Source organism: Triturus cristatus, chromosome 3_1, assembly GCF_964204655.1.
Source record: "Triturus cristatus chromosome 3_1, aTriCri1.1, whole genome shotgun sequence".
NCBI lineage: Eukaryota > Metazoa > Chordata > Amphibia > Caudata > Salamandridae > Triturus > Triturus cristatus.
Window position 1 is genome coordinate 250,875,732 of NC_140583.1, and position 13,655 is coordinate 250,889,386.

General features: G+C 44.5%; 1 protein-coding gene across 2 annotated transcripts in view; it reads right to left on the bottom strand.

Annotated features, from left to right (window-relative positions):
• Nucleotides 1-487: 487 nt before the first annotated feature.
• FAM219B (family with sequence similarity 219 member B) overlaps nucleotides 488-13,655 on the bottom strand; it is a 95,379-nt gene continuing 82,211 nt past the window's right edge. Inside the window, exon 6 of one of the 2 annotated variants that reach the window (XM_085643813.1) lies at nucleotides 488-1,719. In XM_085643813.1, coding sequence (XP_085499939.1) covers nucleotides 1,561-1,719 — 159 coding nt within the window. In that variant the 3' untranslated portion in view covers nucleotides 488-1,560. The remainder of the gene's footprint in view (nucleotides 1,720-13,655) is intronic. The other variant, XM_085643814.1, reaches the window with a different exon arrangement.

Below are 13,655 nucleotides of genomic sequence, written 5' to 3' on the forward strand. Positions count from 1 at the left end.
TGTTGAGGGCAGCGCATTCACCATAATAGGGCCCACTTTCCCAGTATACGCCACGGTGCACCTCTTGAAAGGAGAACCGTGGCGCAAACAGGAAAATTGTGCCCTGTAACCAGTAGCACTTCTGAATTTCAGCAGAGCAGATTACGTGTTATATGGGTTAGTAATGTAAAATCACTGCTGAGTAATAGAAATTTAGGAGTGCAGCCTTAGACAAAATAGTAATATACAATACTTCAAATTCCTCCACGTAAAACTGAGGGAAATTCAGCAACCTTACACCAGACAGGAAAGCGGACTTCTCCCAATGGAAGTTGAAACAATCATTTAGCTTTCAAACAAAACTCCCTCTACAGAATTTGGTCCAGTTCAACGTTTGATCAATGAGTGAGTGGAGGTCTCTAGGGCGGTAGAGATGTAATGCTTTTGAGTCTTAAACAATGAGAAGTAAACCAATATGTTATACTAACAACCACTCCTCAGCACCATTAGATTTAAATAACCAGAGCTTTAAAGTAAAAACACACACGTACGCAAACTCCAGATTTCATGTGTAGCTCCCAAAGAGGCCTTGGAAATAGCGTACAAGTGCTTAGGCTACCAATAGGCAGCTTAGGCATTAAAAAGTGAGGGCCAAGGTTAGTCACCATATTAATGTAATGCAAACATCAAAGTTGACTGATGAAGTGGTGGATGGGATGCTCATGGAGGCAATGTTGGGATACACTGATGCAAGCATCCAAGATTTAGTGTTTGAGTGATCACAATTTCAGCATCACAAGGCATGGAGTGCAGGTGTGCAAAAAAGAGCAGAATTAATAATTCTATGAATGTCTTTAGTGTCTCTGACTCAATCCTCTGTGCAGACATTTGCAAGAGAAACTCCTGGATCTTCCTTAACATTGAGCATACAGTTCTCAAAATCATCTCTAGTTCATGAAATGGAAGGTTAGTCAGGTAGACGATATAAATGTCAACGAAAAAGGGCTATTTTAGGCAGAGGGAGTATCTTTCCAAGTTGCATATGTTCCTCCACGTTGCGGCGTATCACACACCAACCACTCTTTTGAAGGGAACAGCAACGGCGTACTGGTCAGAAGGCACTTCTTGTTAACAATCCAGGTAATGATTTCCCACTGCTTCTTCGGGTGCAGTCTCACAATTCTGAGGTTGGAGTGATTTTACTGCCTTGAGAGAAACAAGATCCTGAATGGGACGCACCCACCTGCTGGCTTCAGCCACATCCTACGCAGCAACTCTGACATTGCACCCATTCTCCTAGTGTCACAGCTTGAAAAACTAATTTTGCTCCGCTTTGGGTAGTTCATCAGCACCAACGATTCTGCTTTAAAAACAAAGGCTTATCCAATCAAAAAAGGGAGGGGGTGTTTTCATAACCTGGTCTCCATTGTAACAAGGATTTTACTCTTTGGTTTCTGGCACCTTCACAAAACCTTGGGCACCGCGAAAGAGAACGGTTAGGCTGTGCACGTCAAGATATGCATTGCATCTGTTCATGCTGGTGACCACGAGTACAAAGTCTTCAGATACACCTCTGATTGTCTACTGGACGCTGCAAGAGCTGTTTTCCCCATAGCAGCAGGAGCAAGAAAGAGCTGCTGCTGGCTTCGGAGGGATGAGGTCTAGGTCCTCATCATCTGGAATTTCATCGAGGTGGTACCCGTCCTGAAGCAGCTGCCGGTTCAGATCCTGGCTCACCTGCTGGCATGGGAGATAATGAGACTAAGTTAGTGGTCTACTACAGCCAGGGAAAGCACAATAGAAGAGCTAAATGAGTCTGGACATCAAGAGAGGCGACTTATAATATGCAACCGGCACCATCAATACCACTGGAGTGGCCTCTATGTATGCCAATGGCATCACTTGTGCCCTGCTCGTCAATTCTGGACTAATTTCACACACCACTGAAGTCTGAACACATCAAAAGTGGAAGTTAAATGTGAATACCTTTACGACAGGGGGAGATTAAAAACCAATGGAAAGAAATAGTACCCAGAAGAGAAACGCAGCCAGAGGTAGCACGAGCTTCCAATGCAAACTTTTCAGCAGACTCCTTTTTTGTTTTTTAAATGCCATCATGGCAGGAACACACACCTGGAGCAGGGCTGGAGACTACATACAATGTGAAAGTTGTACAGCCACAAATTACTGAAAAACTACAGGTCTAGATTGCACCTCCTCCTTTGCATTTGAAAGCAGAGTTGGCTGCCCCGGAGCAACACTTCGTTTTCTTTGCCATTTAGTATCTGTTTAATGCAGTAAACTATCCATCCGTATAGGTCAGCTTTGAAGCTGCAGTACACTCACAGGTCCCACGGTAGCCAGAATTCACTGGACGCCATGATCCACCAAAGTCCGATGTGTGAATCGGTCCTTTCTGAAGGCGGGGCCAATAGTATGAAAACCTCAAGATGCATATTTTGCATTAAATTACATTTGGAAGCCAGCTTATCCGTTCTCAGGGCTACTCTAGCTTGAGAACTCCGATACAGATGTTTAAGGAGGATTAGCACATACAGGATCCACTGATGACTTAACAGAATACATTGCCACTACATAACGTGTTCCAAGAGAGCGATTCTAGACTAGAGGAGCGTGATGGTTCAGAAGAGAATACATGATAAAAGCAAGCGCGCAGTTCAGTTCTTACTGTGCTTACACATATAGAACTGGGGGAAATGTACTGGTCAATCCTAATGCACAGCTACAAGAACCTTCAAATAGAAGCTCGGAATAGGTGTTCTTATCGAAACAGATCATAGCCAAGTATCCCTCTGCTCTACAAGATCTGCATAAAAGTGAAGATTCCCCAAGAAGAGCTCAATAAAACGTAAAATAAAAACTGAATACTAAGTTTAAAAAAAAAAAAACATCCGTTACATATTTCTTGATAGAAAACTATTTTTGTATAATCATGGACAATGGGAATACCTGTACTCCAGTCCAGTACCAGAGGTTCTCCAGGTTTGTAGTTCCTATGATTTGACATTCATTTGATCTATTGCTCACCTCTGCCGCCATCGCTTTTGAATTTAAGCAAGTTATTATGATTCCACTTCTGAAAAGAAGCGAATGTCAGCCCCACTGGCAGAGGCTATTTCTATCCCCTCTTGATTTTGCATTTTTAGCCCAAGATCCTGAATAAAAAGATTATTGGTGAACTTCCTCAAAGGTTCTAAAGCTTTAAATCCGATAAAGTGCCTGTTTTTGCCACGCACATGTGGCACAGAGATGGTCTTTGCCGCAGCCATCCAAGACACCTATAGGATTCTGCATCAAGGCAGCACCAGCATGTGGGTATCAAGGACCCCCTGTGGAATAATATAATTCCTGGGACAGGGCAAAAATACAATGGAAAATATAGTTCCCAGGCAACGTGAGGTCATCAAATTAACAATATAGTACAGGGAATGAGTTAAACAGACAAATAATAAAAAATTCACAAATTTTAATTAAGAAAACATATACATTGACATACTGTTAAAAATACAATTGTCTAATGTCACCAAAAAGTCTATTTAGAATACAACGATGGCAGAAATAGAATCTTCTAATGACATCAATGAATCTATTAAAATACAAAGGTGGCAGGAATAGATTCTTCGATGCGCGTTTCGGCACGTGAGTGTCTTCGTCAGGAGTAGCCACAATACACTTGTCTCTTATTATATGTACGGATGTGATCTTCTAATTAAGAACTTAAGGATGCAGTAAATGGATCTCGTTTTGTGCGAAGCAGGATTTAAATTTGATAGGGGACTGAAGGAAGAGACTTCTCTTTCAGATTTGTTTTTGTTAATTTAAAATCTTCGTAATTGAAACGGATGCAGATATGCCGGACTTTTCATAAAAACAAATTACGAAGGCAGGCTACATATTGGTAACTTTGTGGATTGGGTAAAAATATGTATCTCAGTTATGCTGGATCCTGGGTTTGGCAAACGTGTATGTAGCGTAGACAACCGGGAAATGTAGCTGATCGGCTAAAAATGTGTAGCTCGATTATATCAGATCCTGGGTTTGGCGTATGTGGATGTAGCGTAGACGCCAATAGATTCATTGATGTCATTAGAAGATTCTATTTCTGCCATCGTTGTATTCTAAATAGACTTTTTGGTGACATTAGACAATGTATTTTTAACAATATGTCAATGTACATGTTTTCTTAATAAAACTTGCAAATTTTTTATTATTTGTCTGTTTAACTCATTCCCTGTACTATATTGTTAATTTGATGACCTCACGTTGCCAGGGAACTATATTTTCCATTGTGTCAAGGCAGCACCAGCACCATAATCCATTTAGAGCTCCCTGGAGCCTTGGGCACTGAGACCCCTGTATCCTTAGCAGAGCCCTGCAATCTCTGGTGATTAGATTACACATGCTAAGCTAGCCATGATCTTTTCACACTGGCCAGCAACATTCTCTCCCCCCCACCCCCATTTCTTCAATCACATTCTGTGCCCTTGAACTGTGAAATCCCTCACGGTTTCTCACTCAGCACTACGTTGTTTAATGCTTACCTCATCCCTCTGGCCATCTTTGTTCGAACCTTTGGCTTCTCCTTAACTATGGAGCATAGATTAATTCAAATGAGCAGGGCGACTCGAGGAAATGACTCACAAGTGCCTATTGGTTGTAGCATACTGGATGTCGACTAACCTTCGGACGCATAGCTTAAACAAAGCAGAGTTCTTTGGGTAACCAACTTTCAGTATGGAAATCCATCAGGTGGCGTACGGAGGAGTGAGGTGAGGGAGGTCAAATTTAGGGCCAACGGGAAACTCCTGGTGAAGAGCCGGGAGGTGTAAGATGCCTTTTTAGACTTTTCTGGCTCTCTATATACACAGAGGACCTGTGTACATCGGAGGAGCAGTCAAGGAGTGGCTGGAAGGGCTACCTATAGTTAAGCGCCCAGAAGAGGAGGAAAAAAAGATTAGATTAGGTGATTATTCAGGGGGGGGAAGGGGGTCGGGGGAGTCCAGCGGGCAGTAGATAAGGGCAAGAGAGAGCTGGCAGCAGGCTCAGATGGGTCCCCCAATTAACTTTAATATAGCCCTTGGGGATGTCATCACTCAGTTTTTGACTCAATTATTTGTGAGGATTTTAGAAGAAGGAGCCCCCCCTACCTAAGTCTTGGGAGGAGGCCACTATCACTTTGATTTTTAAGCCAGACAATGATCCTGTGCGAGACGTATAGACCCATTTCTCTCCTTAATTGCGATTATAAGTTCTTTGCAAACCTCTTGGCTAATAGATTGAGCAAGGTGATGGGAGGGATTATACTAGAGGATCAGAAGGGTTTTATGAAAGGGCGATACGTGCCTAAATTGACCAATCAATTAATAGGAGCTATAGATCTTGCTCTGGCAAATAAGGCACCACCTGATGTCATTACACTGGACGCCACCAAAGCTTTAGACAGTGTGAACTGGCAATATCTGAAAACACTATTAGGGCGCTATAACTAGGGGGGCATGTTCTGTGGGATGATACAGGAGATTTAAATTGCACCCTTGGCAAGCATTATACAAAATGGCAATTTAACGGCAGGCTTTAATATAACAAGAGGGACTAGGCGGGGTTGACCACTCTATCTCCGCTACTTTTTACCCTGTATATCCAGTAGAACCATCCCCTACCCTGTAAAATCAGAGAGCCTACCATGCACCGATCCACACAATGGGCCCCACACCGCAGCTGGAGCAAAGTCACCGAAGACCAGCTAGCCACCACCCTCGGCCGAAACCCACCAACGGACACTACAGACACGGACTCCGCTGCCCTCAACCTCAGGCAATGGATCAACACTCTCGCCCAATCAAGAAACCCTCGAACAGACGCACCAACAGAAAAGCCATCTAGTTCGCCGCCGACCTCCAGGCATCCAAGCAGGCCTGCCGAAGGCTCCAGAAGAAGTGGCACCACGAACAGACACCGGACAGCAACACAGCCTACAAGAGCGCCATCCGCAGACACCACCAACTCATCCGAACCGCCAAAACGACCTCCTTCAAAGAGCCCATTGATAACAATGCACACAACAGCAAAGAGCACTTCCCAACATCGTGAAGGAACTCTCCAACACCAACCCCAACCCAAACGACATCCAGCCATCACAAGACCTCTGCAACCCCCTAGCTACCTTCTTCCACCACAAGATCGCAGACCTCCATGACAGCTTCAGCAACCAGGCCCCCCCGACAGTCACCTCAGACTCACCGCCCCCCAGCCACATCGACCCCCTGCACTGCTGGACCCATGTCAACAACGAAGACACCATCAAAATCATGAACACAATCCACTCCGGCTCACCATCTGACCCCTGCCCGTACCACATCTTCAAAAAAGCAATCTCCACCATCACACCCCATCTCCGCAAGACCATCAACAGCTCCTTCGAGACCGCCACCTTCCCAGGGAGCTGGAAGCACGCCAGGATCAACGCCCTACTCAAGAAACCCATGGCAGAACCCAAAGACCTCAAGAACTTCCGGCCATCTCCCTCCTCCCGTTCCCGGCGAAAGTCATTGAGAAGATTGTCAACAGGCAGCTGACATCCTTCCTCGAAAAGAACAACATCCTGGACACGTCACAATCTGGATTCTGCAGCAGCCACAGCACCGAAACAGCCCTCATCGCCGCCACAGATGACATCAGGGCCATGCTGGACAACGGAGAAACCGCAGCCCTCATCCTCCTGGACATCCCGGCCGCCTTCAACACCGTCTGCCACCACACCCTTTGCACACGCCTCCACAACGCAGAGATCCGGGACAAAGCACTGGACTGGACCACCTCCTTTCTCACCCACCGAACCCGGAGTGTCCGCCTCCCCCATTCCGCTCTAAAGACAGCAAGATCATCTGCGGCGTAGTCCAAGGATCGTCCCTCAGCCCGACACTCTTCAACGTCTACATGGCACCGCTCGCCAACATTGTTTGATCGCACGACCTCAACATCATCTCATACACCGACGACACCTAGCTGATCCTCTCCCTCACCAAGGCCCCCACCACTGCCAAAAACTGCAAAAACCTGGAACACCCTCCCCATCCGCCTATGACAGACCCAGGACCTGCTGGCCTTAAGGAGACTCCTCAAGACATGGCTGTATGAGCAGTAGCAGCTCCTCCACCTCCTCCACCTCCACCTCCTCCTCCTCCACCACCACCTCCTCCTCCTCCACCACCACCTCCTCCACCTCCTCCACCACCTCCTCCACCTCCTCCACCGCCTTGAGACCCTCACAAGGAGTGCACTCTACAAATGAACCGATTTATTGATGGATTCCAGAAAGAGTGCTTTTTGCATTCTGGTGTAGATCCGCTCAGTAGTTTTGTAAAAATTAAGGTCAACAAAAATTGTATACATCACGCTGTAAAGGATCCACACAGTCAAAAGATCTAACCACCTCAACCAGGAAGTGGTGGCAGCCATCGTAGGACTCAGTGGTAGTGTAGGGATCCCCTGACACCCGCCAGGTGGTGGGGGGACGCCAGGCCAAAAATGTTTTTTTAATTACAGATTTGTTTAAATTGCCGCAAATTCGGGATACAATTTTTTTTTAAGTGCCGCTTTCAACCTCCCATGCCCCTGGGGGGCATGGGCTAAGGGAGGGAGGGGTGGAGAGACACTGTGTATTTTATGGGGAAGGTGGGCACGTGTCACACCTCTCCAAGCCTCCAAGAGGCCCGGGTCGGTAATTTAAATTAAGGGGACGGGGCTGCACGGTCCAGCCTCCCTGAGCCATACAATGGCCCTGGGGATCCCATTCCCCACGGTCCCCCAACCCTTGGGACACTGTATTTCCCTGCTTGCGGTTGTGTTTAGGGAAAAATGTAAAGTTCCCCCACCAGGCAGGAGCACAAAGCTGCTACCGCCCGCTGGGATAACAAAACATTCCCTTGCACGAAAAAGGCAGGAAAATGCTTTGAATTGCTCCCACCCTGCAGTAGCAAAACAAAACTGGCCCGCAGGGTTGGAGTGATCCGGTCTCTTGTGATGGGTGCAAGCAGGGGAGCGGGCCTTGGGCCTCCCCCATCGCAGCTCCCAATGCGGCATGCACTGTGGGGTGCCCAGGAAAAACATGATCTAACCTCGCATGGTAGAAAAAGAAGGATGCAGGAAACCACCATCTAAGAAGGCTAGGGACACCTCCATCCACAGTGAAAAAATTTCCTCATGCTAATAATACCTTTATTACGATTGTGCCCATCGCTGCACAGATAAAGTAAATGGTAAGAAAAGTGAAGACATAAAAGAAGTCTCCTTGTAGTTCAGCAACCAACTCAACTGCAGCACCTAAGCAGCTGCCTGGGGTTGTACTTCTCACAAGCTTTCAAGGAATGCTTTTTGGAACAAGTTCTTATGCAGTAGATTGGAAAGGATTGACACACAAGTTACAAGTTAATTAAACACTGCTTCAAACTTGGGCTGTTAATGAGGGGTTTCATTCGGACTTTACCAGGGCACTATAGAAAAGAGCGATACAAGGTATGTTTAAAATTCCATCCATGGAAGTGTTTTCTGAAAGTTTGTAGTAATTATGTGACAAAGAATTATTCAAAGATGAAAACCTTCATTGGCCCCTAAAAAAAAATCTCTTGGTGTCGCCATATCCAAATGAGAGAGAATGGATAACATAAGAGCTCAGCTTAACCACAACTGCTTTTATTGTTTGAATCTATGAAGGTTTTCTAGGAGGGAGTCAGTGAGGCTTCTAAAATATGAAAGCACTGGTCACTCTGCAACATGTCTTGGATTAATCAGTGTTATTACCTTGCCCTGGAATTACAGTTACTGGAGGTCCGGGCAAGTTTGGTGGTGGAGATTACAAGTTTTATGAATTAAAATGCATGAATTGGTGTTCTCCAGCCAATTCCTTAGGTTTCCACCAAGTGTTTCTAGTGGAAATTTCATCTGTTTTCAGGAGCAAAATCTCAGTGTGAAAAACAAAAACTTGTAATTACTATGAGCCCCTGTAACATCCATTAGTGGGCCATAAGAATTTACTGGTCGCTTGCAATCTGAGACATATCTTTGCATTGGTCTCCATTTACTAGTAAAGTTATTGATACTTATAGCCATTTATAGATCTTGTGAAGAGCATTCACCATGATGGTAGCTTTTTATATATACTGCAAAGGAAATAAAGAGCTATTGAGTGGACAGGTTTTGCAGATCTTCTTTGTATGCAGGGTAAATCTATAATCTGACTGCATGAGTAGGCATCCTGAAAGTCGATGTAGACTAACCACTGATAGCATTTGTAGTATATGAACACTGAGTGACTTTCATTTCTCCATCCTGCAAAATCTTTTAAGCAGCGATCTAGAAAGGAGGCCCTTTTTGAGGATTATAAATCTCCAAACCGCATTCTTTCTTTGGTATTCCATCTAATGTGTCCATCTTTTCTTACTGGGAAAACATATTATCGAAACATGCCCAGGTAGAACAGGTTATGGAAAGAGGGTGGTGAGAGCAGATCATCTCCCTCCACGTTCAAGAAGTCTCATGCCAGCCTTAAGCCAGGGAATGCTGTGCAAACTATGCATCATCAAATAGATTATGTGTGGGGTGGATCAGTGCTGGTGGTCTAGGAAACACCATGTTGTAGCCCTTCTCGCCATACTGGGGCTAATGTGTGGCTGCAACATATCTCGCAAAGCCATGAAAGCATCTAAACTATTAAGAGAATAGTTTTATTGAAGCAGGCAGGCCTAATGTGGCTCAGATGGTCTTTACTTTTTTCAAGGATTCTCAATTTATCATCTAAGCAGCCTTGGTCCAATAAATAAAGGTATATATGGTTTGGCTGCACATTCCCATAAAGTTAAAAAAACATCAAATTCAGACTTTCAAGTGTCATTAGCGTAGAAAGGTAACTTTGTTCAGAAAATGTCATCTTAGCTGTCTTTTTACTCACTACAGGGACCAAACAAGTGTGCGGCCAAACAGGTGCTACCCAATATGCCCAGGAGTCTGGGTACTGTTACAGGGATTACATTTCGTCTCTATCTTAGTTTTCCTTTTTAACTCAGCATCTTTTTAAGATAGTGGTTTGAGCATGTTTTTCATTAACACGAGAAAATGCCACGTACACATTTATTTTTGTTACATTGTTTTCTGTAGTCTGCACTGTTAGTTCCAGGGACACATATACTAGTACATGATGTCCTTGCTTCATTATGTGCTCGTAGGAGAAGACTCTTTTCTTCAGACTAAGTAAAGCTGTTTTTCTGCGTCTCTAGCAGAATGAGATACGGCTGGTGTTTTTTATTAATACAGCGGCCGTTTTGAATTCGGTGAGAGGCACTTCACACCGGAGTTACCATGGAAGCTGCTGAGACAGAGATGCAGCTTTGCATGCCCCAACATTCATCCTAAGAAGGAAGATAGCTGCGCAAGCAGATGCGTGCAAGCTTGCACATTGAAATTAGTGCATTTGTAGATGCACTGATGCCAGCTTCCTGAGACATTATACCAAGGGGTCAGGTTAGATCATTCCATGGGGTCTGACAGAAGGGTACTCCAACCATGCTCTCGCTAGTGAGGGATATTAGTGCTAGATAGCAGTAACATTAGGAACAATTTATGGTTGAATTGTTTATTTTTCACCATTCTAATAATACTTATAACAATGATGTGTCTCATCTTTCTAACAATCACAGTTCATGGTGTATTTACAAGTTTTAGAACACTTGAAAATGTACTGTTGTTTCTTCTCATTTGTGAAACCTCGGGCATGCAAACGTGACAAATGAAAGGGTTAAATCGGTTTCAAAGAATTCCTTGGTAATAAGAGTGGTCATGTTCGAGGTTACCAATAGCATCTATAACTCCGGAGATTTAGGAGTTTAGATGTGGTACTGTGAGATAGCCAAACCAACATTTACTGAGGATATAAGAAGACTCAGTCCTTATATTATAAAGTTTTGTTGATCTAAAACACAGTCCTAATAAATTTGTAGGGCTGTATAACAGTACTTTTTGTCCATTCATTGACCTTTATGAATGAGCTAGCTTCCTCTGAAGTGAAGCCTCCGATTTTACAACTTCTGTAGAATTATTTTCAAACCAGTTTAATTTCTTCCACATCCCCATTGGTACTCTTTGTCCCATAGGGTTGCTACAATATAAATCCTGATGATGACACAAATTAAATACGTGTATGGGGTCAATACGTTGACATACCTTATAGCCTGACTGTCTCAGTTTACAAATCTTTTTGTAAAGAGAGTCAGTGTATCTCCCATTTGAGTTGTAGTCCTCTCTCAGACACTGGTAAACATTACCAGTTTTTTGTGCTTTCACCCGTTTATGCTCACAACTGTCGGCACAGTTTTATTCACCAGAGAACTGTGCCATAGCCTATACCCATGAAGCACCTTTTACTTGGTAAAAATGTTTTTGTATTGAATTGTATTGAGCCTTTGATACGGTTAACCACGAAATTCTCCTTGAACGCTTCAAACTTAGGATGGGGTTGGATGGCACCGTCCTTGAATGGTTTAGATCCTTCCTCCAAAACCGCTCACCAAGAGTCCTCATCAACAGTAATCTATCCGCCCCTCTCCGGTTACGGTTGGAGTCCCCCAAGGATCAACCCTCTCCCCTACCCACTTCAATCTTTACCTTGAACCGCTCACCGAGGTGCTACGTGCCACCAATATCTCCTACCTTATGTACGCCGACGATACACAGATCTACATAAAAATCTCTTCCCCTGAGGACATTTTCTCCCTGAACGAGGCCCTGAAACTGACAGTCAATTTGGTTCACCGCCAACCAGCTTAAACTCAACGCAAATAAAACTGAATTTCTTCTGATCTCCCCACCCAAAGTCATTCTAGACAACCAGGAATGGCACAAGACCATCACAGCACTAAACTGCCCTCCTACCATTGTTGACTCGGCGAAATCCCTTCGAATAACCCTTGACAGCAGCCTGAACACGCGTGGCCATATAAACTCGATGGCCAAAACGGGTAGATTCCACCTGAGTTACCTAAGAAACCTAAAACCCTTCCTCGATGTTTACGACCTTAAAACGGCAATCCAGGCACTAGTCATGTCTAGACTAGAATATCGATGCTCTACTCTCGCAGGGCTACCTAAGAACTCTCTAGCTCCATTGAAAGCCTGCCTCAACACCGCCGCCAGACTCCTAACTGGCTCAAAGAAATTCGACCACATCTCTCCCCACCTCAAAGTTCTGTACTGGCTTCCCCTAGAGGCCAGAATCCAATTTAAACTGGCCTGCATTACTCAAAAAGCTCTTTACTCCAATTCCCCTACATTTCTCGCCCACAAACTCGTGACATCCGGTGGAGCCAGAAACTCCCGATCTGCCAAAGACCTGTTGCTGCAACCAGCACGCTTCCGGAAGAAAAAAAGACCTACAATCGGGCCTTCTCCGGGGCCGCTCTAAGAATTTGGAACTCTCTCCCACCCGCCATCAGAAGACTTCCGTCCTTGGCACGCTTTAAAAAGGAGACCAAAACCTTCTTAATTTGCAAATACCTCGTCTAATGAATACATTACAATCACCTCAGCGACATGTTCCTCCCTCCACCTCGGCATTATCCACGGCTTCTACTGATGATGATGCCAATTCCTGCACTCCTGGGCATCCCCCCCCACCCCCCAAGAGTTGAGACTGCGTACCTTCTTGTATAATGTATCTACCTGTTTTAAATTTTATTGCACATGTAGCCGGGACTTTAGACTGCGTGCCTTTCTTGTATAATGTATCCCCTATTTCACCCAATCGGTCCCTCCCTTCCTTACGCTTTGTATACCACCCTTAATCCTGTAAAGCGCTCAGATACCCTCACGGGTCTGGTTCGCGCTCTATAAAACTATAAAATAAATAAAAATAAATAAACTGTGTATGTGATCAAATCTGGTTTGTGATTTTGAATATTTTTCTGTGTATCCTCTTTAGAGTGTCTTTACAAGTTATGTAATTTATTTTCATGTGCCTCAATTACAATACCCATCATGTAGAAGATATTATTGACCGTATGCAGGTCTGTTGAAATTATCAATTGCTATTGCTTATTTTTTCCTACTTCTTAACCTGAATAATCCCAACTGTGATGGTTTCTAGGACCAACCGAAGGGGGCGATACACCTAAAATTAAATGAAAACGTTAATTTGATCCAATCCAAGTCCCCAATTGCTCTGCGAATTGCCTTTTTCTTTACCTAAAGAATACAATGTAAAGGGTAGAGGGGGAGAAGGTTGGGGGAAATGTTCAGTCAATTGTCTTTCTTCAGGTCCACCAGTACTCCCACGTCTGCTTCCAACTGAGGGAACAGGTGTTTCTCACGGTGGCAATGTCCTGGATGTCAGCATTTGGGGGCTAAAGCAGGGCTGCTTACCAGCTCCTTTCTGGCTCAAATTTCAAACAATATCTCCACAACTCCGAAGAAGGTTACTGAGGATGCACGTAACGAGGGTGAAAAAGTTTCCATCATTCCCTCCATCAGGCGACCCAGGGCAAGGTTACGATGGTTGGCCAACACTAGCGAAAAACAAATATAACCTACCAGATAAACAAAGAGATACTAGAGTTGGCATGACCTGCCGGCATCTCGCGCTCTAGATGGACAGCCAAAGTGAGCATGGC